The sequence below is a fragment of the Lycorma delicatula genome, chromosome 5 (genome assembly GCF_047948215.1).
Source record: "Lycorma delicatula isolate Av1 chromosome 5, ASM4794821v1, whole genome shotgun sequence".
Classification (NCBI taxonomy): Eukaryota; Metazoa; Arthropoda; class Insecta; order Hemiptera; family Fulgoridae; genus Lycorma; species Lycorma delicatula.
The window spans coordinates 165,232,754-165,260,425 of NC_134459.1; the positions used below are offsets into that span (position 1 = coordinate 165,232,754).

General features: G+C 29.4%; 2 protein-coding genes across 2 annotated transcripts in view; both read right to left on the reverse strand.

Moving 5' to 3' along the window:
- The window catches only part of LOC142325564 (vasotab-like), a 93,746-nt gene that overhangs the window by 17,465 nt on the left and 48,609 nt on the right, over positions 1-27,672 (reverse strand). The window lies entirely within an intron of this gene.
- On the reverse strand, positions 87-27,355 carry LOC142325563 (PI-actitoxin-Avd5a-like). The gene is made up of 3 exons (XM_075367466.1): positions 27,197-27,355; positions 14,288-14,482; positions 87-319 (listed from the first exon to the last, which is right to left on the reverse strand). Exons 1-3 carry the CDS (start codon positions 27,219-27,221, stop codon positions 261-263), a joined length of 279 nt encoding a protein of 92 aa, XP_075223581.1. The 5' UTR covers positions 27,222-27,355; the 3' UTR covers positions 87-260.

The window sequence follows — 27,672 nt, forward strand, 5'->3', positions numbered from 1 at the left end:
ATATTTAATGTATTATTAAAACGTAAGAAGACAGAAATAAAAAATATGTTTCCTTTGTGATAATTTCAAAAATAAAATTTCAAACATTTAAAAGTTTTATAATATATTTTTATTAAATTTTTTTAAACAAAGTACAAGTGTTTATATATAAAAAAATGTGAATCTTAGATGAGGAATGTTCTGTTGAATGGGTGCAATGGAAAAGCAATAAATCAGTAACATGTGATGATGAAAATATGATGCGGCTATTTTATAAATTATTAAGAAAGTCTCACTCCTCCACCGTTCTTGCATTCACCATCATACTGTTTTGTATAATCTGAAAAAAATATAACCACATTAAAAGCCAGAAATAAGAACAAAGTAGATTACGTTCTAAAACTAAATTTCTTTAAAACAATTTTTATAAGATTTTGATATAATATATTTAATGCTGTATCAAACATTAAATTTCCATACACATTTTCAGTGACCTGCACTATATTTTCACAAAATTATTCACACAATCAACAATTATTTATATAAAATAATCTATTAAAAAAAAATCACACAATACTGTGTTTTGAAAACTGATGATTTTCATAAACTTTAACCTTTTTGTTTTATATTAAAATTATAAAATTCATTGCTCTTATCTAAAATAATTTAATTTAATTGGTTGTGCCGAACAGAATAAAAAGATAAAAAACTGTTTTAAACATTTTTCTTCACTAAAAGTTTCTTCTCATTTATATATTTTTTTTTGTTAAGTGTCAGAAACCACCGTAATGTATTACTTCAGAGGATGATAAGTGTGAATATGAATAATGTGTAATCTTTTGCAACCTCAGTTGATCATTCTTTAGATGTATGGCTAATTGAAACCCCACCACCAAAGAACAACGGTATCCACAATCTAGTATTCAAATCCGTGTAAAAGTAACTGCTTTTACTGGATCAGAACCTTACAACTCTCGACTTCAAAATCAGCTGATCTGCGATGACGAGTCACCACTAGACCAACCCGGTGGATTAACATTTACCTCTCTCTATCTTTATCTGTTTAGCCGCCGGAACCACCGTAAGGTATTACTTCATAGGATGAATGAGGATGATATTATGAATGCGAGTGAAATGTAGTTTTGTACAGTCTCAGTTCGACCATTCCTGAAAAATGTGGTTAATTGAAACCCAACCACGAAAGAACACTGTTATCCACGATACAGTATTCAAATCTGTATAAAAGTATTGCCTTTACTAGGATTAGAACCTTAGAACTCTCGACTTCGAAAAATCAGCTGATTTGCGATGACGAGTTAACCACCAGACCAGCCCGGTGGGCTTGATTACATTTACCTTTTCTTTCTTTTTACTGTTGTCTCCGGGAATTACCGTTCAGGTATTACTTCAGAGGATGAATGATGATAATATGTATGAGTGTAAATGAAGTGTAGTTTTGTACATTCTCAGTTCGACCGTTCCTGAGATGTGTGGTTAATTGAAACCCAACCACCAAAGAACACCGGTATCCACGATCTAGTATTCAAATCCATGTAAAAATAACTGGCTTTACTAGGACTTGAACGCTGTAACTCTCGACTTTCCAAATCAGCTGATTTGGGAAGACGCGTTAACCTCTAGACCAAGCCGGTGGGTGATTACATTTACCTGACTTCTTTTTACCTTACTTCACATGTATTTAGCATTTTATTATTTACAACATTATCAATAATTTATTTCACACCTTATATCCGAAAAATATATCCTTTTGAAGTTATAGCAGTTGCTAAATTTCATCTTTCTACGTTTAATTTTTGAAAACATATTTTTATAGGATGCCATACTTTTTTAATTTTTGGGATATTCTATTTACGGTATTAAAGTCAAAACATTATTTTGAAGATCTTTCTTTATCCATTTCCGGACTGCTTATGATACGTTTATTAAAATGAGTGTTTATAAACATACACATAAACATATTTATAAGCATATACCCCATCATCAGATATATATACAAAGTGATTCCAAATTGCACAGAAATCTCTCGGGAGATAATATAGCTGCAAAAAAGAAAAAAAAGGTTCATATAATCATACATCAGAAAACGGTTCGTTCGCGAAATATTTATCGCTGCTTTTTGCTCTCTTTGTGAAATTAAACCATACTAAAATTGTTGGAGTACAAGTCGAGGGAAGTACTAAATTTCGCGCTTTCTTATGGTTTTTGATCTAAGAAATTGAATAAACGTGATTCCAGACTTCTATCTCAATTTGGTTTTAAGAAAAACTGAGTAAAACGCGAAAAGGTTTTATCCGAAAATACACGTTTTTTTATTTTTTGAATAAATTAACTTTGTTATATTAACAATAAACAAATAAAAATTTCTTATTAACACTGTTGAGAATCTAATTCTGAGAAAATTGATGTAAATAACATCTATAAAAATCAAACAACAATTATAGTACATAACACACAATCAGGATCGGAAAAGTGATATGATTTTAAACAGGAAAATTTACATACAAATGCTAAAAATTATAAAACTAGATTTGAATGACTTCCTTCCAATACGTATTTAAAATTTATATATTTTCATAAGTTGGCAATTGCAGCTATTCAGCAATAAGTTTGAATATTTTTTTGGATGATGTTTGTGCTGTTATCGTTCGGTCAATCATTGACAGTGGGTGAAACCACATATTTGTTTTCGTTTGGAGAGTTGACAATTTACGATAAAGTAAATTGGCTGCTGTGCGTGAATACTAGGAAAATTATCCACATCGAAGAGTACCGGATTGTAAAACATTTGAGAATTTGGAGAGTCGAGTTCGAGTAAAAGGTATGCTTAAAATACAAAGATTCCGATACTGGATGTGAACATTTTGTGAGAAATGCCAACGCTGAAGAAGCAATATTGAATGCGGTTTAAGTATCTCCCAGCTCAAGCACTAGAAATTTGTCGCATCTCTTTCATGTTTCGCAATCGAGTTTGTGGCGAACGTACAGGAGCAACAATTATACCCATTCCATACAACACGTGTGTAAGAGTGATTATCACCTGATATTGATCAACGGATGAAATTCTGTCAATGGTTAATGAGAAAATGCGAATATCATCCCGATTTCCTTTGCAGTATTCTAATTACTGAAGAATACTGTTTTACAAGAAATGGCGTTGTTAATTATCGAAACACTCACACTTGGGCATAAGAAAATCCACATGAGACTGTACAAATAGAATAGATCGCCGAGCTGAACTATGCACTGAACAAAATGGCGGCCTCATTGAGCAACTGCTTTGAAGAAATGTTAGCAGCTTTATCAAGTAACAATTTTGATATTTAATCATTTATAGAAAAAACCAAGAAGTATGTGATTTTTTTTTTAAACCATTTTTTATTCACTTTTCTGTTATTGTTTTTTGTTACTTATTTTTCTGGGTTTTTTTCTATTTGATTTCATTTGCATTATTTTGTACAAACATTGATGAAAATTCAATCGAGTTTTATGTTTTGTTTCCAATTAAAGTTGAACTTCTCAAATTTGATTTAATTTTAATAGACGTTATTTACATAAATTTTTTCAGAATTAAATTCTCTACAAGGTTAATTAGAAGTTAATTTTGATTTTTTGTAAATTAACAAAGTTTTTTTTATTCAAAACCTATAAAAGTGTATTTTCGGACAAATATTTTTCGGGTTTTACTGCGTTTTTTTACGTTTACTCAATTTCATAGATAAAAAACCATAAGGAAGCACAAAATTTACCCCACGATTTGTACCCCAAAAATTTTAGTTCGGTTTAATTTCACAGGGGGAGCAGAAAGCAAAGCTACATGTTTCGCGAGCCGGAACTGGGGAACGAACCGTTTTCTGATCTATGTTTATATTAAATTTTTTTCCTACTTTTAGCTGTAGAATCCCGAGAAATTCCCGTGCAATTTAAATCATTCTGTGATATATATATATCAGAAATATTACTGCCTGAAGATTTCGTAATATTAATAATATGGGCTAAAATAAATAAACGTACAACAAATAAACTGCAGGACATTAATGTTTATTAATTTTAGCGTTTTTAAAACATTAAAAATCATAAAATAGATTAAAAAGAAAGATTAAGTAAATAAAGACAATATTAAAATAAAATCGACCGGCGTAATGTTAAATAAAACAAAATACCTTAAACATTTTCTATAATTGCATTTATTTATTAAGATGGTAAAGGCGATGGTCTGATTTTCTTCCCGCAAGTTCGTTTCTTGAACGAAATTAATGTATTTTTGTAAATAGTGACTTAAACATTAATTATTATTTCCAATGTTGTAAATTTATAATTTATTTTTATTATTGTATTATGATATTTATGTATTTAAATATTGTATTTTCAACTTATATATGAATTGTTACTTATAACTGTTTATAGAAATTGTAACTATTGTATATATTTTCATGTAATACTGTGCAGCATATGAAGGCTTTGTAAAGCTGTTCTGTTGCACAAAAAACAAAATAAATAAATAAATTATTATTATTATTATTATTTATGTATTTAATTTTACAAATAAAGTAATAAGCAGTAAGGGAAAAAAGTACTGAAACATTAATTTATTATTTTTTAAACGCTAGATAGATAAACAGAAATACAACGTATCTTAAACTTAAAAGAAATAATAATTTATCAAATTTATAATTATTTAACTTTCCGATTACATAATATAAATTATTTTTAATCTGTAATTTTATCTATAAACAAAGAAAATATAAAACATCCTGACTTATAAACAGCATTTTATATTGTGGTAAGGAAAGTTAAAAAAATCTATTGTACTCGTATTTATATAGATAAAAATAATAAAAAAAGCGTAAGGAAATAAATAAAATATTATTAATCTTGTCACGATATGTTCCCTGATTTTCCTTATACGAAAAGGTCGATTGTGGCTGATGGCCTTTCACTTCCAGGAAAAATAAACTGCTATTTATTTCAAGATGCTAACATATTATTATTTCCTACACGTCTTTACGATATAAATTAAACACCATTTGAAATATTCTTGTACTTTTTACTTCATTTTACTACGAACTAATTTTAATAATATTAAACGGGCTTTCATATTTTTAGCTATAATAAAACGTAATTCAAAATTACATGAATTTTACACCCTCTTACTAGATATGCAATTTTCAAACTCAAAAAATTCGGTAAAAATGTATGCGTTTGTGTTTTTCGATATGAGTCTTGGAGGGCCTCTCCAAGGCCCTAGAGGGAGCCAACTCAAACATTTTAAACGGAAAGTAGGTCTGGTGTACTATTCTAAATGGTATTACAAAAATAAACTTTTGACATAAAGAATGTTAGGCTATGAAAACCCTAATCAAATTCGCGGCTATTTAGTAATTTTCAGAGTTAATTTCAAAAATGACCTACACAACACCCCAAGCAGTGGTCTAATATCGAAAAATAGATTGTTTCAAGATATAATTTGCTAAATTTTTTTTGTAGTACCTTATTTCACAGTAGAAAAGAAAGATTATTTAAGGGTTGCCATATTTTATATATATATATATATATATACTCGTATATATTGATGTGGTATGGAATATCTATGCCCATCAAATTTTAAGAAATTCAACACTTATTTAGGAGATTGGATTTTAGGACATGGATTTTATGTCATAAAAACCACGAAATTTCCGCCCCCAGGAACAATCAAAATTTAATTTTTTAATAGCAATAGAAACTCAAATATTAATTGTTTTTTAAAATTAGAATCATATTTAACAAGAAAAAGAAAACCATAACTTTGGCCATAACCATAAACATAACCACAAATTGTTTAATGATAACCATCATTTTTATTTCCTTGTACGAAGTAAAGAAAGTATTCTGACCGCGAAAAATTTCGGTTTTCAGATTTCAACGGAAATATCCATTTTGACCATTCCTGAATCCACTTTGACTAGTTTTGGCGTGTCGTCAATGCGTACGGATGTATCTCGTAAAACTCAAAAACGATTAGCCGTAGGATGTTGAAATTTTTGATTTAAGACTGTTGTAACATCTAATTGTACAACTCCCCTTTTGATTGCAATCGGCAGAACCAAAACTGTCCAAAAAAAATCCAAAAAACATTTGGATTAAGGACTTTTTGTTAATTGCAGTAATAAATCCTCATTGCGAGATTTTCAACAATATATCATAATTGGTACTTATTTTCATTTGTTCCAGAGTTATAGTTAAATGAAAATTCAATTAATGAAATATTTAGATCTTACAAGGGAAAAGCATACCGGCTCGAATCAACTTCATCTCCTTTTTTTTAACTTTTTTTAATTTAAATATATTGATTTATTAATAATTTTTAACTTGTGATTGTAAAAAAAATAATTACGATAAATAATAATTCAATAATAACAATAAAAAAAATATGAAATTATATCAGAAGTTATTAATGAAATAAATTTTTATGTATTTTTCATTTAAAAAAAAAATGTGTATATGTAATTTAATAGCCGTACAAGGAAGTAATATGGTGTCCACATCAGATTTTTTAGATTTGTTTACGTGCTGGTGACAACAGCTTTTGTCAAAGTCAGTCAAAGTTTAGAAAGCAGCGCAAGGTAGTGTGGATCCTAGACTGGCTTCTTGCTACCTACGACATATTGTCTTGGTACCACTTTCTTCCTCCATTGTATTATTAGCAATGCCAGAAATATCATCCTTAGGTAAACCTACTGTACATCTTTGTGTTTAGGCTTAAGGATATCACATTTCTTAACATGACGACAAAATAATACTAAAATAAAAACCTTTATTTATTGAAGGTGACTTTATAGAAGGTGATTTTACCTCCTAATCACTTTTCTATTAATTCATAATATTACGATAATTTTTTCATACAAAAAAATAAAAATTTAATAGAAATAAAAATAAAAAAAGAATATTTTTTTTTACTACTTTTTTCTCGCTCGACATTGCGTCAGTATGAATGACATAAAAGATATTCTAAAAATATCCCCTGTTAATTACCCAATATGTGATTTTTAATCTTATTGCCCTCGTGGAATTTTAATATTTTGTGATGATCGGTATTCCATATATACTCGTACGTATATCATTTTCCAAATAGTTATTTTAATTAGAAATTTTAATTTTTTTAAAATTAAAAGTATCTGTTAGTTTTGCTACGCTGAATAATAAAATCTATAAGACATCCGAAATTTCTGAATTATTTCAATGATCTAGCATTTCTACTGAAAAATCTTTGTATGATCCGTGATTTTAATCCTTTAAAAATAAATATCATGTTCCATTAAATAATAAGGTAATTATGTAAATGATGTATCATATATTACACATTTTTTAATGAATTTTGATAACATAATAGGAAGAACATAACATAACATAATTCTATTTGGGAAATAGAATTACTAAAGATGGACAAAGCAGGAGCGATATAAAATGACGAATACAGGCAAAATGAGCTTACAGAAACATTAACTCTTCCACAATTAAACGTCCATCAATATCATACACGATGATCTAAGGCCGCATCTGCCTTTCATGTCGGTTTTACTTACATCGAGGGAGTCAGAAATAACTTTACTTCTACATCGTCGACAGCTACAACTAGCTTCTTTTTCGGATATTTCCAAGTCTCAGTCTGGGCGTCTGTCCATTACCAGTGTCTGGGATGTATTCTCGCAGCCAGTATCAGAGGCCGGGGAATTTTCGTAGCTTTGTTCTTGACCCGGAATTCTTGAGTTCGATGATGGCTCGTTTGGTCTGTACTGAAGATAAAAGTAGGACGAGTAAAGGTTATGGAAGAGGATAATTTTTTTATTTGGGCAGTACAATTACTAAAGATGTACAAAGAGGGAGCTATATAAAATGCCGAATACTGTCAAAATGAGCTTTTAGTCAGAATAAAATTTGCTTACATCAAAAATTAATTTAAATATCGGGAAAGGATTTTTAAAGTATTTCTTTGGAGCGTAGCTTTACATGGAAGTGAAACTTGAACGATCGGAGTACCTGAGAAGAAAATATTACAAGCTTTTGAAATATGGTGCTATAGAAGAATGTTAAATTCAGGTGGCTGTGTAAAGTGACAAATGAAGAGGTGTTGTCACAAACTGATGAAGAAAGAAGCATTTTGAAATATATATCTAAAAAAGAGACAGACTTATAGGCCACATCTTATGACATCCTGGAATAGTCGCTTATATATTGGAGGGACAGGTTGATGGGAAAAATTGTTCAGGCAGGTAACGTTTGGAATACGTAAAACAAATTGTTAGGGATGTAGAATGTAGGTTGTATTCCGAAATGAAACGATTGGGACCAGATAGAGAGTCTTGGATAGCTGCATCAAACCAGTCAAGTGACTCTGATGAGAAAAATAATAAAAGTTAAATCAACGTACTACATCATAGGGCATATGTTAATCGTGTCTTATTTTTATATCAGGGTTTTGGAGACGTTGACGTTTCAACTACATGTTTGACAACCAGTTTTAATTTTAGTACTGAGACTTTTTGTAAGGATGTATGTACATATCTATGTATGTTTTTTGCTTGATATCTTCAAACTGGACGAACAATTTGCATGAAATCTGGCACAATGATTTCTTTACGTGGTTCATTGATGTCGTTTAAATTTGGTGAAAGATAAGATACGGAAAGATTTTACTCAAAGTTTTTCACATCAATTAATAACTATTAGATAGGTAAGATACTTTCTGATAGTGTCTCGTCTTATTTAAATCGTTACAAGAGCTGGAGGCAAAAAAAAAACTGCCTTTCTTTTTTATCATTTCTGGACTCTGAAGTTATATCCTTGTATTAAATTAGATGATTCCATTACATAAGTGTATCATTTCGGTTATGCATTCGGGCAATTAGTCTAGTTTTTTCGTTTACCCTTTTGTTTAATATGTTCACACTGGATTAAACTAAACGATTTTTTATGAAATTTTACACGATGACTTCTGAATATGGTTCATTAATGACATTTAATTTTGGTCACAATTAGTGAAGGTGGTGAGGAAATGGATTCCTTATCTCCAAATTCTATTTAAAAAGTAGAATATATATATATATTACGTAATACTTTACTCTTTGAGTATTTTAATGTTCCATTTAATTTTTCTCAAGTATTAGCTTGTCGAGAGTGAAGAATCTGTCGGTAGTCATGCTTTTGTTATCCAGTGTATCAAATGTTTTTTTTAAAATCATCCCTGGCTGAAAAGGTATAACTAAAAAAATGCACGATAACTGTAATATCGTTGATCATAAAACCAATTAATTTTATAAAATTAATTATAAACGACTCCTAATTATATATATTATATTCGTAGTATAATAGAACATATTACTATGTAGTTTTAAATCCGTTTTTTTTACACCAATTTCAAATCGAATTATGTTGAGTAATCATTAAAAAAAGGTTTTTTAATTTTAATTTTTACAGCTCTTTGAAAAACAGAATTAGGAATGGAATGAAATTACAATAGAAAACTAGTTGTGAAGAAAACAAGACCACCCTCGATTATTTACCGGTGCGAAACTAGTTGGTATGCTAGAAAATCAACAGTCAGCAATAAAGAAATGTGTTGGGATGCAATAAAAATAATTAAATAAAATAACACAAAAACATTTGTATAGACAATTCGGATAACTATAAGATGCTAATCGTTAAAGTACATTTAACAAATAAAGATATCCTGTATGCACGAAGGTTATTTCTATTTTATAAATAAATAAATCGCTATAATAGTATAAATATTTTGTAATATGCAGTACTTGGAAGTAATTTTATTCTTTCATCTGATGATGATTATGTGCCACAATCGTCATGATAACCTTCAACACTACTGTTGCGAGAGAGGGGTCGTTATGATATTAAATCACGCTCCGATGGTTTGAGGTCACCGGGAAACTGGTTTTTTATCCACCAAACATATGTGTTTGTTTTTAATCAATATTTATTTACAGAATATCAGGAATTATGTCGTCAATCATTAAATCTATTGTTTATCTTTATCCATAATTTTATTTTATTAATAATTTTTATAGTAGATGCGATAAAATTGTCGCATTGAAATGTTTGTAATGAATTATCGAGAATATTCTAGGAAAAATTAATTGTGTTAATAATAATAATAATAGTAATAAAATTGTGGCAGCAAATAATAATAATACTCTATAAGTAGTTCTTTCTACGAACAAGGATGTTATTTAATCATGTTGTAAAAGATGATTAAATAACATTTAATCTCATGTCTTGACAATGCATACTGTTTTTTGTTTATTTATTTATCTATTTTTTAATATGTTTATTTTTGTATTTTAAGCTTAAGGGTCCTTTACACTCTGTATCTATTATTAGTGTCTGTTATAAGTGTGTTTAAATGTTTAGTGGTTTGATTTTGTATTTTTAAATAAAATGTAAGGATCCTCTACACCGCCCTTGCATCTGACGAACTTGATGGTGATTGAAACTTTATTCTAAAGATTATGTCTAGGGCTAATGATCTTAGAAGTCAACGCCCACATAAACAAAAGAAAAAAATATTAATAAAGGAAAACTACGATGTTACATGCTGTTTCTAATTCAGTTTTTAAATGTATATATATGTTTTCTGTTGTTCTATTGCCACTATAATAATTATTCGCATCTGAGGGCGAAAAATTAGAGACATTCATAATAATTAAATGAACAATATGCATCAGAATTAACATTCTGAAAATCATTAAAAATAAACAGAACTATAGATAAGAAAAATAATACACAATTTTCTCTTCAAAAAAGAATACATATTTATAATTTAGGAAGTTAAATTTTATAAAAACTACCCGAACATGTTTTTTACAAAATTTTTCGGTCCCTTCTGAAAGAAAAAGTAATATTTTAGTACGCAGTGAATATAAGTATAGATTTTCATAACTTTTTTTTGTTTAATGAAACCACAATTTATTAAAGAATACTTTTTCATTACGCAAGAAAATACTTTCAATAAGCGGAAGGAATAAATATAGTTTTTAACAATGACAGTATGGCAGATATATCATTTAAATCTATATTCAAATACTGTTAAAATTTTATCAAAATCGTTGCCAGTTATTGTTATTTGAATTCTACTTCATAGCTCTTTAATCCGATGAAGGTAATTAAATATTTTATAAAATGTGAAAATATTTAAAATAATTTTAGAAAAAGCTTTTTCTTTTCTTTTAAAGTTGAACAAACAGAATGGATGATGATATTTTGTAAACCATAATCAACAAAATCTGCACAATTATAAATTATTAAGACACGATTAATTCTGTTTAAAATCATTTGAAAATACTTAACAAAGTTGACGTAAACTAATATTTAATGAAAGAAATTGGGTTACGTACGATTGTCAGCAGTAGGCATTTTAAGATTGTCTTTGTAAAAGGAATTTACAAATATAGAATAAATAAAAAAAAGATGTTAATAAATATCCATCAATCAAAAAAATAAACTGACTCAAAAACAACTAAAATATGTGTATATTAATGTACATGGCTATAGATATTCACGAATTCACGTACACCGAGTACAATTATGTATTATTACAATGTATAATAATACAATATAAACGTACAGGAAAAAATATCCGTAGATACAAGTATACTCGTACCAGTGCCGGATTTACCTTGGACAAGGCCCCAAGCAAATCGATATTTTTGAGGCTCCCCTCAAAAATGGTTTGCATAATAAACCAATTTTAAAATATACTGTCATTATAATCTATCCTATAAATATAAATGAAGCTTTTACATAATTGAAGATAGCAATTACAATTATACATAAGTTATAAAAGTAATACATAAAGTATTATAAATATATTCTTTATTTTTTGTTAATTTTACTTTTATTTTTATTTTTCAAATTTTTTTACTTCGAGGCCCCTGTCAAAGTGAGGTCTCAAGCAACTGCTTGTTTTACTTTATGGTAAATCCGTCACTGACTCGTACAAGTAAATATATAAATATTTTCACATGAATGTTGTAATTAATTGAAGTACCAGTCTACGGTGCTTCCACTAAAAGTCGATAAAAACCTAGAGTTCAAATAAAAGATTTAAGGGATCTGAAGAGTTTTTATTAATAAGTTTTCGAATTGGGAACTGCCACTGAAAATATTACATTTTTTATGATAATAGTATTGGATTAAAATATTTTATTTATCAAAGAGTGAAGGTAATTGAAATTTTAAAGCGTTTTTATATGATAATTAAAAAAAAAAGATTAAATGTTCTGTTAGATAAGAGTACACTGTGAAACACTAGAAAATTAGCCTATAGTTAATAATACGACACGAATGCCAGTTATAATTTTCTGTTAGTTTTATCTGTGTGTGAACCAGTGACTGAAGAAAGTGTTGTCTAAAAGAAACCGTACTTTAAATCTATCGTTTTAAAAAGTTTTGTAAGTTTGAAAGTGCATTAAAATTATCGTTAGACGTTTTAAGGTACCTATTTTATAATCTAATGTATAGACACTTAAAACATACACGTAAAACATTTTCTATAGTTTTTATTTTTAATCCTTTATCCAGACATAAACACTTCTTTAATACGACTAACTTCATATTGTCCTATGTAAAGTAAAATTCTACCATACAAATATATGTAACAAAAAATTCCTTTATTTTAACGCTAAATTTTGCCATTATAACACAAAAATTAAGCAAGAATGGTTGGTTATATGATGCAGAACGACAATAGCGATCAAATAATTGAAACACAAATGATTATTACTAAAAAAGAAAAGAAAATATTATGAAAACTTTTAAGGTCCAAAATAAAAAAATATCAAAACATATTTGTATAAAATAAAATTTACCAGAAATTTTAAAAAATAACGGACTCTATAAAAAGAAGAAGAGATCAAGCTTTTACAAACACTTAAAAGTAAGAATGGAGGACAACTGATTAACAAAAACAATCTTCAATTAATTATTTTTCTAAATTAAAAATAAAAAAAAATAACTGGTTTAGAGAAATTATATAAGATCTAAAGCAATTAAATATTAAATAAAATAATACATTACAAGAGTTTTCAAGATAAAACAAAAGGAAAATTTTCCTAAAATAGTGAGACGAAGTTGGTAAAAGAAAAAAAAAAGTGTGTGTGCGCGTGTGAGGGTAAATTAAAATAAAATTTAACCATTACTTATTTTGAAACTAATACTGGTGGTTTCCATTGAAAACAATTGTTTTTTCACTCATAAATTTTTTTTTTGTATCGGTACAAAGTACAAAATAATTAATTTATTGTTGGCGCACAATCAAATTATTATCTATTAAATTCTTCTGCATAAAAATATAAAATAAAAATTCAACAGAAGACAATTAATAACAATGAGTTTTAACAAATAAATAAAAAAATAGGAATTTATAAAACAACTTGTTCTGATTGATTCATCAGCTATTGAAGATAAATGGAAGAAAATGTGTATAATCTTATGTCTCTGTATATATCTTATGGTGTAAGTGCATACTAAGAAAGGATCTTTTGAAATTTCAAGTTTAAAGGGTTAAAATGGGGTAAGATTAAGTTTTACAATTCTTTGAATTTCTTGGTAACAGATGAAGTTATCAACTTGATTTTTAATATGTGTAATTTTCATATGAATATCTAAAAACAATTATCCAGATATTTCAAAATTCGACCTTGAAAGTGGTGGAGCAATATAAAAATGTTCAAAGAATGATTTCTCAATTGATTGATTAATATTTATTTTCGAATATTTATAAGTACATTCAGATAATTAAAAATGATAATTTAAAGAAAAATAAATCACTTTTTCCAGATTAATCGCTTTTCATTATCGGCTTATATCTTAGAAATGTGGGTGTACAGAATTTAAGATGAGACAATGTTGAATTTTTAATAAAACAATCTACAATAAAAGAATTATATTAAAACCAGTAAAAAAAATTTCATTACTCACATAATAAGGACTCTCAGTTAGGAACTCAAAAAGTGTCCTATATGACAAAAAAACGGTTTTATATTTTAAAATTTACCATGAATTAAAATTATTTGACTAACTTACGTTTGCATTACAATAATTTGTTTTACTTTCTCTACTTCTACGTGTACGTTTCAAAAATTTATTAGCTTTTATTAACCTTTGTCAGTATGGGATATAAAAACGAAATATAAAGTGTTTTAAAACAAAGGGAATTCTTTTTTGTTCATCTCAAAATGATACAGGAGCCTTATTTAAATATAAGATTTGAAAGTTAATAATAATATATAAATCTTACGTTTGTTTTGTTCGCAGCCAGCTTTATCCATAACGCATTTATTACCAAAAGTTATCGGTTTGTTTGATCCATCACTTGCACATATTGGTGTATAATCCGTAGTACAAGCAGTAGCACATTTTGGTTTAGGTTTCTTTGAATCCTTCTTATTATCAGCTGCAGCCACCAGTGTCAAACTGATTAAGAACAGAACAACTGCAAAGAAACAATACATAAACAAATTAATAATTATTTTTTTCAAATATTTGTGTAAAATTTTTACGTCAAAATAAGTTGAATTAATTTAGCCCAGGTTCGATTCTTAGAGGACATCATCGGAAAAGACGTAGAGCAGAATGCTTTTTCGGAGATCCCGGAGTTTTTACGGAGTTTCGTTGGTTTTTTCGGGTTTACGTTGCTATTTTTGTGAATGTAGAAGTGTGTGCTTGTTCTTGTGTATTTTGTGTGGTTTTTTGTTGTAGAGTTTTTAGTATTTTTTGTGCATGGTCCCGTTGGCCATGTGACGTGATTTTCTGTCGTCCTTGTTTCCCTACTTAACTTCTTGTTTTTTGTATTGTTTACTCCTCGTAATTATTTTACCCTCTATTAGTTAATTTCCTTTTTCCTTTTTATAAATTTTCATTTTATTGCAGTCTAATCTAGCCTAGACACCAGCCTTACCTCACCGGTGCTCTTTTTTCCTATTTTCATCCGATTCAAACATGTTTTTTTTTGGTTTATCTTACCTAATTCTACCTGTTTTCCCTTTAAATCTATTTTTATCCTACAAATTTCTCTGTTCATTGTCTGTGTGTATGTGTGCTCGTTTTTATTTTTTCTCTACGACTTATTTTTTCTTGTCGGCTTTACGTATTTATTCTTTTTTTATTAATTTTATTTTTTTTAGGAGGCGATTTCAGTATTAAAAACTCTTTATGAAGGATATGAATAAGAGAGATCGCCGCAACAACATTCTGGACATTTCATGGCGTCAGTCCATAGTTGAGGAAAATAATCCAGTAATACTTCTCCAAAGGTCGGCGACGGGTAATTCCGTCGAGGAAGAGGCGGGGAAGGAGTTACGGTATTCATCAGGAGGAGTTACGGTGTTCCACAGGAGCCAATGCTGTGGAATATCGCATGTGGCGGAGCCCTGTCAGTCGCGTTTCCCTTTGGGAAATCTCTGATCGGGTTTACCAATGATTTGGCACTCGTTCTAACAGCCAGGTCGGAACGGGAAGTGATGAACTAGACGATAAAGATTACATTTCGTGCCTGCAGGAAATGGACTTCAACTTTCGCCGGAGAAGACCCAAACGATGAGGGCTTGGGTAGGCGTAAGCTGACCCCGATTTCGTTTAGGGTCGGTCCACCCACCCCTACGGAAATGTACAGAAAAAATGGTTAAGGCGGATTCGGAGCCATCGCTTATCCGCAGGTGGCAAGAGAGATGTGATCAGTCGACAAAAGCAGATGGACCTACAAGACTGATTCCGGACCTTCAGAATTGGCTATGTTGAAAACAGGGAACTGGAGTACAAATTGACTCAGTCACTTATCGGTTATGGAAGTTTAAGCCATATTTTTGCGCGTAGACGTTGAGACCCTTTATGATTACTGTGGGGAAGAGGATACCGCAGAACACATGTTGTTCATGTGCGATCGGTTCCTGCATGCAGAAGAGAATTCGGCGTTCTTACCCAGAGAATATCATTGAGACTATGCTGCTGCCGATCAAAAACTTGGTGTCCACGATGTTGATTAAGCTCATCTGAATAAAGTTTGTGGAAGTTTAGCGGTGAATAAATTTCTCAGTCTCCCATTGGAGCAGCTCCCCAACATTACCGTCGAGGTTAAAAAAAAAATTATTAATATACTGGAGGATCCCGTTGGGTTCGAAGCGTGGGGCCAACAATGGAAGTGCGGATGTAGACAAGAATCATGAGGTCCTGCTTTAATAGTACCGTAAGGTGAGATCGGCATTCCATGTTGTAGACAGAGAAGGATTTATTGGGAATCCCCGCAAGGAAGAGTCCCATACTATCTTGGGGTTCGAGACCACACGGTACTTAAAATAATTTTCTCTTCCTCTGACGGAAAAAAAATAAAAAAAAAGGGTTTGATTCTTGACAAGGATGTAGCGTTTTTTAATCATATATATGATCCAGAATTTGAACAAAATTTAAAAATAAAATCAGCTTTAGAAACCACCTTAAAAATTAAAAATATAGTGATTTGTAAAATCAACAGTCATTTGTAAACAACGCAATACACTAACAAGATCCACTCACATTGGGATGAGAATGATTGTATTTGTTAATAAAAAAAAGCTGGCGAAGGTTTCTATAATTTTCGGTTTTGATCTTGACAGATTTTTATTTCAAATACGTCATATGGTTTTAAAGGATGTTAATGACTGAATTACTAGACTACAATTGCGAAAAATATCAAAACGTTTGGTATATTTTGAGGTATGAGGAGTATGAAAATACCATTCAATTAAACTGGGGTTTCCTTATATATATATATATATATAAGGACACACCTCCCTATATACACAAGCCTATATATATATATATATATATAGGCTTGTGTATAAAATTTTGTGGCTCAAAAATCTCTAAAACTACGAGATCAATTTTACTGAAATTTAGTTATGTTGTAGTAGTTTAGCTGAAGTTGTGCATGTAGAAATTTAATACAGATTGGTTGAGTACTTTTTGAGTAAAGCTCAATTTTAAGGTCGAAAGAATGTTAGCGGGGAAAATTTCAAAGGTGGTTCGTTACTATGCAGCAAGTTGGAAAGTAGACATTTCTTTATCTGCGGTATCTATAGTTAACAGTATTAGACCAATCTGAGGTATCTATTATTAGCAACATTTAACCAAATTAAAAACAAAAAAAATTAAAATCAAATTAAATTAACGAAAAGTCGGTATTTTTATGCAGAACTACGCACGATGTTTTTAATTTTTTAAATTCAAGGGGTCGTAAAATGTCAACATTCGTAAAATACCAAACACCGAAATTTTGGACCCATCTATGCAGCTTTGTGTCATACTTGATGTAGCATTGATTAGAATCAAACCAACTTGCGACCAGATAATTTTCCTATATGTATATAAATATAGATTACCATTAAAAAGAACAATGAATTTTACAATTGACTATTATTTATATAGTACGTCATAACTGATTTGTGTTCAATATTTCTACATAAACATTCATTTTGTTATAAATATTATAAAAATGTCAATAATAAATATTTAGTATAGACTACACCGTCCTCTATTCTTTTAAATTAATTCAATTAAAACTAACAATACAACAGAGTAAAATAAAATCAAGTCAATTAATTCAACCAGGCCAAACAATGATACGCAAGATTGAGCGTTCAATGTAGTTAATTCTACTAAATGGATTTTTATGAATTGGTTTGTTCCTATTCAACTTTATTTCGCTAAATTATTCAATAAAAATTATTTAAATCTCTGCAACTCATAAAATCAATTGTTTGTATTTTTTAATTAAAAAGTGAAAGTTGAAATAACTAATTAGTATTAATTATTTTAAATTAAATAAATAAATTAATGTTAATTTCCATTGTAGTATTATCCGGTAATTTCATTAAGTATTGTATCGCGATGAGGAATTCAATTAATTTTTTATTTGAATGAAATAAGTATCGTCAACTGTAAAAATATTATTTTTCATGAACTGATAAAATGTCGACAGAATGTAATATTACAGGATGCATAAAGTTACGTTGTTATTACAAAACTCTATAATATTTTCAAAAAATTTTTATTAATATTTGTTGAAAATTATAAGTAAGATACAGTAATATTAAAATGGCCAATAATGACGAAATAATTTAATAACCCTCATGTTAGCTAATGTTTGCTTTCTGTTGAATTACTCGAACGATTATTTTTTGTTTTTTAATCTAATATAGTCTTTTTTTCTTTAGTGCTTCTAAGTGTAGATTCTTTAATTTACTGTTTTATGTTTTTTATATACCGGTTGTAAAAAAAAAAACGAGGTTTTAACTTATTGTAATGTCTCTTGGTTGAGGTGTAAAGTTTTGATTTAAGACTAGAATCACAGCGCAGAAAGGATATCTTAAGTTATTTTCGCGTCGTAGCTTGATTCCCTATCCACTTTTTGCCACTAGCAAAATGATTAATGAAAAGAAAGCCTTCTTTGTTTTGCAGTTTGGTAAATGTGAATCTGTAATTACAGTTCAACTTGCGTTCCGTAGAAAGTTTAATTGTGATCCTGCAAGAGACCAAAACATTCGTCGATGGCATATCGGAAGACTTTGTAAAGGGAAGAGTACGGGACAATCAAGTGGGTCTGAAGAAAATGTTAAACGTGGAAGGAAGTCTTTCATGCGAAATCCTAGAAAATGTGTTACGAAAGCCGGCCGCAGTGCTGGTGATGACAAATCAGCTGATTTGAAATCAGTCGAGAGTTACAGAGTTCAAGTCCTAGTAAAGCCAGTTATTTTTACACGGATTTGAATACTAGATCGTGGATACCGGTGTTCTTTGGTGGTTGGGTTTCAATTAACCACACATTTCAGGAATGGTCGAACTGAGAATGTAGAAGACTACACTTCATTTACACTCATACATATCATCCTCATTCATCCTCTGAAGAATTATCTAAACGGTAGTTACCGGAGGCTTAACAGGAAAAAGATAGAAAAGTGCTGGTAATGATAGTGTGAAATGATTTAAAGAAACGCTTATGCGTCCATGCCGTTTATAGCTGTTACAAATTTTGAGGCCAACTACGGTGTGCGTACCGATTTCGCGATCGAAATGTTGCAGCATAAAGATAGCGTCTTTCTTGATCGAAATTGTGTTTGGTGATGAATGAATATTTCATCTTGGTGAGAAAAATTTTGAATTTAAATAAAGAAACAGATCCAGAAAACAAAATAATATGACACCCATCCAAATAAAGAAATTAAAATCGAACATTTAAGAAAAGTAAAGTACAATATTCGAATTAATATTTATACTAACTTTAAAAAAGATTTCATTTAAATTATTATTTTTTTGTTATTCAATACTATATTCCCTCAGATTAGGCAGAAAGTTATAAAATATTTGTTAGCATTATAGAATCTGAGGTTAGGCCATCTTGGAAAAGTGTCGTTAATTGAAATGAACCACAGATGAATATGTAGTTGTAGTCATTATTTCATTTTGATAAGTTAAGTTTTTTTTGATAAGTTAAATTAGAATTAATTAGAATATAAGAAAACGTTAATTACACTTATGCCTTCTCACACATCATAATTTTTTTTTTTTTACTTTACCAAAAATATAACGAACATACAACAATTGAATCCTATTCGACTTTTAAGAAGTTTAAATTTAAAAGTTTTGAAAAGTTACAAATTTTGATCACTCTGAAAACAAATTCTTTTTTTAATTTTCTATTAAAATTTTAAATAATAGTGAATTTACGCCGGGTTAAGAAAAAAATTTATTAAACCAATTTTACTATCCAAACGAAACTTTTCGACTTTGACAAAATCAAAATTTCAATAAAAGTTTTCTCAATATCGCAAGCAATGTATATAAAACTCTTCCCATTACTTATAGTAACAAGAAATAAATTATCCCCTAATTTGAGTAACTGGGAGTCTGCTCGTCTCTGTCCTTGCATGGTAAAAATCAGTTATTTTGTTATTACAACTTAACCCAAAAATGGCACTGCATTTAAATTTTATATAAAACGAACAGAGAAGGAATAATACTATTTCCTCACCGTCTTTCCCTTGTTGCGAGGATAAGCTTTTAGCTTTGCTTTCCACTATTAAGGCGTTATCTTAATATAAATACAAGTCATTATATACATGAGTATGTGTGTGGGTATGTATGTATGGTCCTTACCTTTTCCTAAACTACAGGGACGATTTCAAACAAACTTGGAACAATTATTACTTACTAACTGAGCAAAAATACTGTGGTATTAGACAACCATACTGCAACCGCTAGGGAAGAGTTGAGGTGTGAGAACCTTAAAACGTTATAAAAGCTTAAAATTCTGGAATATTTTCGAACACTATTACTTTTTAGAGATTTGTAGAACTTCCTAAAGGTTTCTAGAATATTTTGGAGGATTCTAGAGTATTCTAGAATAATTTTAAACATTACTGCATTTTGGAATAAGAAGGAAAGACAAAAAATGTTGTTTACAGGCAAGCATTGGATTAGTCTGTCATTGCAGTCTTGAACTCTGTTGTATTGTAGTTTGAAAGCTGTGTTTATTCGGATGTATATTTGTACATTTTTATTTAGTTACATTAGTTGTTGAACAATATTTTGTTTAAGAATGTAACTGTAAAGTTACAGTATATTTTTGAAAGAATATTTGTTTAATAAGTTTGAAATATATGTTCTTTCTTCAAATTCCTCTCGTTTTCATTCAAACCATGCTAGTGGGTAATACATAGTCAGATTTTAAAGGTTAACTTCAACAAGAAGGTATGGAAAGGAAATTTATGTTTTTTGTGGAAAGTTAGAGACAATCTTTGTAGAAAAGAAATTAAAGGGCCGTGAAGGAATTATGACCCCCAGCAAGGTACATAAGCTAGTTAAATATTAATCTATACATAACGTCTCCCTTTTGATTCTGAAAAACAAACATTTTTGGCGAAGGATGTGTAGTAAATATAATTTTATATGTGTTGGTATTTCCATAAAAATTGTATGTTGAATCGTCTGTGTTAAATAATAATCAACATACGTTTTGTTTGTATGTTATATAAGAACATGTTTATAATGTATCATAACATGTATGTTATGTAACATAATTCTTTACAGAAATAATGAAAGAAAATATTTAGAACGAGGAAAATATTGTATTTATTTAGTGTCAAATGGGACAGCTGAAATAAAAATTTTAAAATATAATTGACAATGATAGTAGGAGTTAATTAATTTTGACTTTTACGCATTTGAAGATGGTAACGGCGTAACATTTTTTTAATAAAGTGATTAAGTAATTAATTAAGAAACATGGAGATTTTTATTACCAGACATGAGAATAATATAATTTGCTTCGCAAATTTCCTGAATTTGAGTTCTGAAAAATAAATTTTTATAAAATAATTTTGTTTAAAATACGAAGCTATTACTCATATAAACACAAATTAATCATGGAAAAATATTATAGATATTCATCTTTCACAATTTATCGTGTAATAATGTGTAAATATACACAAAATGTTAATATACACATTTATCATGTATGTAATCCCTATAGCAATTTAAAATAAAAAATACATTTTTTTTCAATGTGTTGTTGCTATTTAAGTTTTATAAATTTTACATTAGCTGGTAGGGCCTAACTAAAAAAAAAATTAAGACATATATATTCTAGATTAAACAAGTTCTCGATAGCAACATTCCCCCAAAAATGGCTTAGTTATTCTAAAATACAGGAAACATCTCTTGCCATGCACACTGAGGAAAGTAGGAAGTAGACTGGCTTCCCGTTGACTTCTTCATTGAGCTGAATATATTACTGTACATAATCGTTTCATTTTTAATACGATTAAGTTTATGTTGAAATTTAATTTTAATTTTTTTTGTTTATGTACAATGGTGTATGATGAATATAATTTCTCTAAAAAAACTAACCGAAAATCTTTAGGCGCAAGAGCCTATGTTTATTTTACTTCTAATATTTTTGATGCACCTGTGCAATTTATTATACAGTAATTAAACTCGTACACAATAATTATATACTCGTACGCAATCATATTTTCTTTCAAACAAAAAAGTACGTAAAAAAATGGATCGCTTATTTAATTTTCATGTAGCAATTGTCTTTACGAAATGATTAATTTTAATGGACATTTGTTACAAAGGAAACATTTTTCTGTATACTAACTTTTTATCAATATTTATTATTTAATTTTTTTCCGCTAGTATGTCGATATTTCAGTTATCGTTATACATTACTCCCATATAAGATAACTAATGGGAGTGTGCCCGTTATTTCAACGAGTAATGCAACACGCTAATTTGAATTCTACCTAATCGAATGGTATATGTTAGATAAAAAACCAATTTTCTAATCACAACAAATCTTGTAAATAAATAAAAGTACAGTAGAAGTCCATTAGTCCGGCATCCAACAGTCCGGAATGCCCGATAGTCCGGCATCGCTCCGGAAAATTGTAAAAATTTTGGTTTTCTCCAAAAGTGTGTCTTTAAAGCAAATAAAAACGCTCGAGAGCTATTCGGAAGTTTTCGGGGTAGTTCGGGATCATCCGGAAGCGCTCTGTATTGTTCGGAAACAATTAGCGGCCGGCTAGTCTCAGCTGTCACAACAAATTCAGGTGTAGTGCAGCTCCGTTAATCAATCACGAAGCGTCTTCGCCATTTTTTGTGCGTTGTTGTTTTGTGTCCTTTCACATCGCAGGAAACGTAAATTTTGAAACTGTTTATAAAAAAAGTGATTTTCGTTCTAACTGTACAGTGACCATGTTTTCAAAACCTAAGCCTTCAAGTTCAAAAGGAGAGAAACGAAAACACGTAACACTGACTCTCAATCAGAAACTAGAAATCATCAAACGGCTAGAAAAAGCCGAGAATAGAAATATTTTAATGAATCAGTTTAATATTGGCTCATCAACTATTTATGACATTAAAAAACAAAAAGATGAACTAATGAAGTTTGCTTCTCAATCGGTAACAACTGAAAAATTGGCTTCTAGACAAACATTAAAAAAACCAAAACTGGAACAGCTAGATAGTGTATTGTTCAAATGGTTTAGTGCAGTACTAATCGACGAGAATGAGCCTGTTGAACAAGAACTAACCGATGAGGACATTATCAACATTGTAGTAAACCCTCAGCCTACTCAAAATCTTGAAGAAAGTGACTCAGATGCCGAAACGGAAGAAAAGGAAAAAATCAGCTGGGCAGAAGCTGCAGAATCACTAAATAATTTTATCTCTTTTGCTGAGGCTAGTACTCGCTACAGTGCTTCAGAAATTATTGATTTCCATATCATTAGAAATAAATTTTATACTAAACGCCAAAAGTCAAGAAAACAAAAAGACATTCGTGACTTTTTTAAATCTAAGTGAAATATGTTTTACAGTACGTGTACATACATTATATGTAATGTAAAATAAACTTTGTTGTATGTATTTGTAGTTTAATTATTAACCTAATTGCTCTTACAATTACCGCCCGATAGACCGGAATTTTCGGTAGTCCAACACCGAGCCGGTCCCGAACGTGCCGGATTATCGGACTTCTACTGTAATAACTTACAAAAGAAGAAATAATCAGGTTGCCAACCTACAATATGGTGAGTTATTTATATATAAAGATACTAATACAAAATCTTCACGTGGTTACCACAAATCTTTTTGTATGTTATTTTTCAATAATATCCCGTCATTTTTACTTTATATATTTTCAGAAAAATCACTTATTAGTTGTATTACAAATAATTGAGTTTGTTATAAATTTTATAATCTACAATGTGTGATAATGATTAGAAAATAGTCTAATCGTATACGTAAAATAAAAGCAAACATACCACTCTTTTAAGATTATCTTTTTCTAGTACAAATAAACAGAATCAATGCTGCTGTCTCGTTTAAATAAATATTTCTCTTTGTGTGGTAATAAAATTGTTAATTTTTTATTTTAAAGTTTATTTTATTAATCTACTTTTTTTGTTGTTAAAAACAATTATTTTAATTTAAACATTTCTATTACGCACTATTTATCTTGTAACAACTATTATAGAGTTAATTAAATTAGTCTGCGTAAAATTTAAAACAGATATTCTTAAATAAAAAAATGACGTAAATATAATTAATTCAATTTTCAGCACAGCACCGGTGATTAAAAATATCATGAAAGGACAAAACACCTTTAAAAAAAACTAATTTCAGGTTTTAATAGTTAAATAATAAAAAAGCCTTTCCCGGCTACGCCGGTGAAGTTATGCAATTTAATTTTGTTCAGTCTTTTTAATCTCTGTCTGTATGTTTATGATAGAATAATTCCTTTTTAATGAATAACAATAAAAAAAATATGAATTTTCTTTTTTCATATTTTTATGTAAAAATATTTATTTCTAATTTATGATAAATACTCGTAGTTAAATAAATAAATAAAAAGAAATGTTTATTTATATAATTTTGGAGGATTTAATGAAAGTTGAACGGAGGGACTATCTTTTTGTGTTCTTGAAAAATGAAAACAAGTTTTCTTTTCATTTTCTGGGCTCCTATACTGAAATGAAAACAATCAAGTAAAATTAATCTTCAAGAAAATAATCCTTAAGTAGTGATAATAAATTGAGAAAAGAACTTTTTAGATTGTTTAAAAAATGTAAAGCTACAACCATAATTCAAAATAAACAAGTTATAATATTTTAGGAAGTGGTTAAACGATTTTGTTAATTGCTTTTTGAAGAAATACTCAAGAGTAAAAGCTTTCAATAAATTAAAACTTTTACGCTTTAAATGCTACGAACAACTTGTAAGAATTATTTGAAATTTTTAAAAATTAAAATATATTAAAAAAAAATGTTTATTAACATAGACCAGTGATTTTCAACCTTTTTAGCTCCACGACCCTCAAAAATTAAAAAAATATATGTAATGAAGATTTCGCGACCCTCCAACCCCAACCCAATGAAACCTAGTTAAAACTATTTAGTTGAGTTGATAGCGATGAGTATGAACATGCATGAGCAATTTACAGATTCCAACTTGATGTTTACGAATTCCTTGTAGTTGGGGTTGCTTGCATAATATTCGCTATAACAGCGTCATGTTTGAACACGAATATGATACGTTGAACACGTCGTGTTCTCAGCAGTATAAAAGAGGCGTAAGAGATTGCAGAACGTTAGTTTATTTTTGAATCCAAAGAGTGCGACTGGTGCCTTTATTTAAGTTTGTAAAAGCGTAGTTTCATTAAAAATATCAATAATCGAGGTTTCGCGGTTTTTTAATGTACACTAAACGGTGTAATTGAGTTTTTTCTTCAATTAGATTCTTATGCCAAATTACAAATTTATAAAAACACGACGTGAGCCATCTGCACCCAGTGAATCGATTGGTAAAAAGACAAGATTGTACAATGGCAATTATTTAAATTGTAGTTTTACTTCTTTGGATGAAATGCGACATTGTACTGTTTGCTTACTAGTACTCTGCAATGATAGATAGAAAGCCATCAAATTTAATTCGACACTTGAAAATTAAACATCGGATCATAAAAGCAAACCCTTGAAATTTTTCTATGAAAATTATATCCTTTGAGAAATCAACAAGCTTTTATTTGTAAATCAGGCCATAGTAATAAAAGTGTTCTTGAAGCATCTTACTTCGTAGCGTTAAGAGTAGCTAAGATGTACAAACACCATACGATTTTAAAATGCAGAGAAGCTCATACTGCCTGCTGCAGTTGATATGGTCAGTATTTTAATAGGAATGGAAGAAGTAAAAAATTGAAAGAAATCTCGCTTTCTAACGACACAGTATCAAGGCGAATCGATGACATAACTGTCGATGTTCGCGACCACATAATTCAGCAAGTGAATTCAAATGAATTTTAGTATTCGAATCAACAGATCAATTTTGATATTTTGTGAGATATGAATGCGATAGGGAAAAATCAATCAAAGAAAATACCTTGTTTTGCAAAACAATACCTGGTCGTACAACAGGACAATGTCTCTTTGATGTTTTTTATAAAGCTACTAGAAACTATAATATAGATTGGACAAAATGTATTGCAGTATGTTGGTGCAAAAGCGATAACAGGAAAGAACAGTGGATTTCTGAAAAAAATAAAACATCGTCCTACATCAACGATGGAACGAAACGGACGCACTGCTTCCTTCACAGATATGCTCTTGCCACAAAGAATATGCCGGAAAAACTCAATATTCTTTATAAAACTGTAAAAATGTTGAATTTTATTAAAAGTTGACCGTTGCAGAATAGGGTGTGTGAATGAAATGGGCTAAAAGAAAAAGATCTCTTCTTTTCCATACAAAAGTCAGATGGTTATCGCGGGAGAAAGTGTTAGCCCGGTTATTGGAATTTTGAGATGAATTATTAATATTTTTTTAGGATAAACAAATAACATTCTCAGTTTTTTTACAGAATAATGAGTATATGTCGCTGTTGGCTTATTTTGATAACGTATTTTCGTTTTTAAACGATATTAATGTGAATTTACAAGGACGTGATAAAAACACTTTGTTAATAAACGATTTCTTTTTTCAAAGTTCTTTGTCTCATTAACACGCTTGATATATCGATTATTTGAAAGTTATTTAAATAATCGATAATTAGATCGGTAGTTTGAAAACTATACACCAAGTTGCAACAATAATCGGTCGACGGGGTCCAGATTTGTAAGACCAGATACAGACCAACGTACCTACGTACATACACACAAACATCCATCAGAAAAAACTTATTTTTTGGACTTCGGAGCATTGGAAAATTTTTTTTGTTAAGACTCAAAACTTTAAAAAAATTCCAATTTTCTAAAGTTTTTTTTACCGATTACATTCCCGTTACAATTATAACAGCATGCAGCGCTAGAGAAGGTAATGTAATCAATTAAAAAAATATATATTTTTAAAATTATTCCTGCATTGTTTCTAAAGCTTTATAAAACAAAACGAATAAATATTTTCTAAAATTTAAAACGATGAAGGCAACTGAAAATAATTATATTGATCGTGAGTGAAATTATTTATGTAAAAAAAAAAAAAAATTACGTGGCAGTATGACAAGACGGATTAAATTTACTACTATAAAATTATTAATCTTTAAAACATGATATCGTTAATAATATTTATAATAAGAAAAAAGCTAACAACAATATAATATTTCATCTTATATTATCTCTTACCGAATAATCTAGCATGAACAGCCATGTTGTGAGAGTTATAAAATCAGGTTTTAGCAACACTATAAAATAGCAACTAACATTGGTATAAGTTAAAGGGAGTTGCTATTATGTACACGTTATCCCCTCTCCGTTATGTTTTTGTAGCCGTGGGTTATCCAGAGGTCATTCATGTAACTAGTTTGTTCGAGATGTGACTGGCGGGGTAGTACATCCTATGAATATTAATCAATCTCATCTCAACACAATAGAATTGTAACCAGTTTAATCAATCAAAACAGCTGACCGTAAAAAATTACACGTAATTACAGCCAGAACATGTAGGCGTTTAAAGCAAAATGAGTGTATGATCCCATTGAATTGCTGTTTTTATTTTATTATTATTTTTTTGTTTTTTATTGACTTTTTTATTTTTTTTTTTTATTACTTTTATGATTAATTTAACACCTTAATTTTGTTGTTGTTTTGTTTTAGAATAA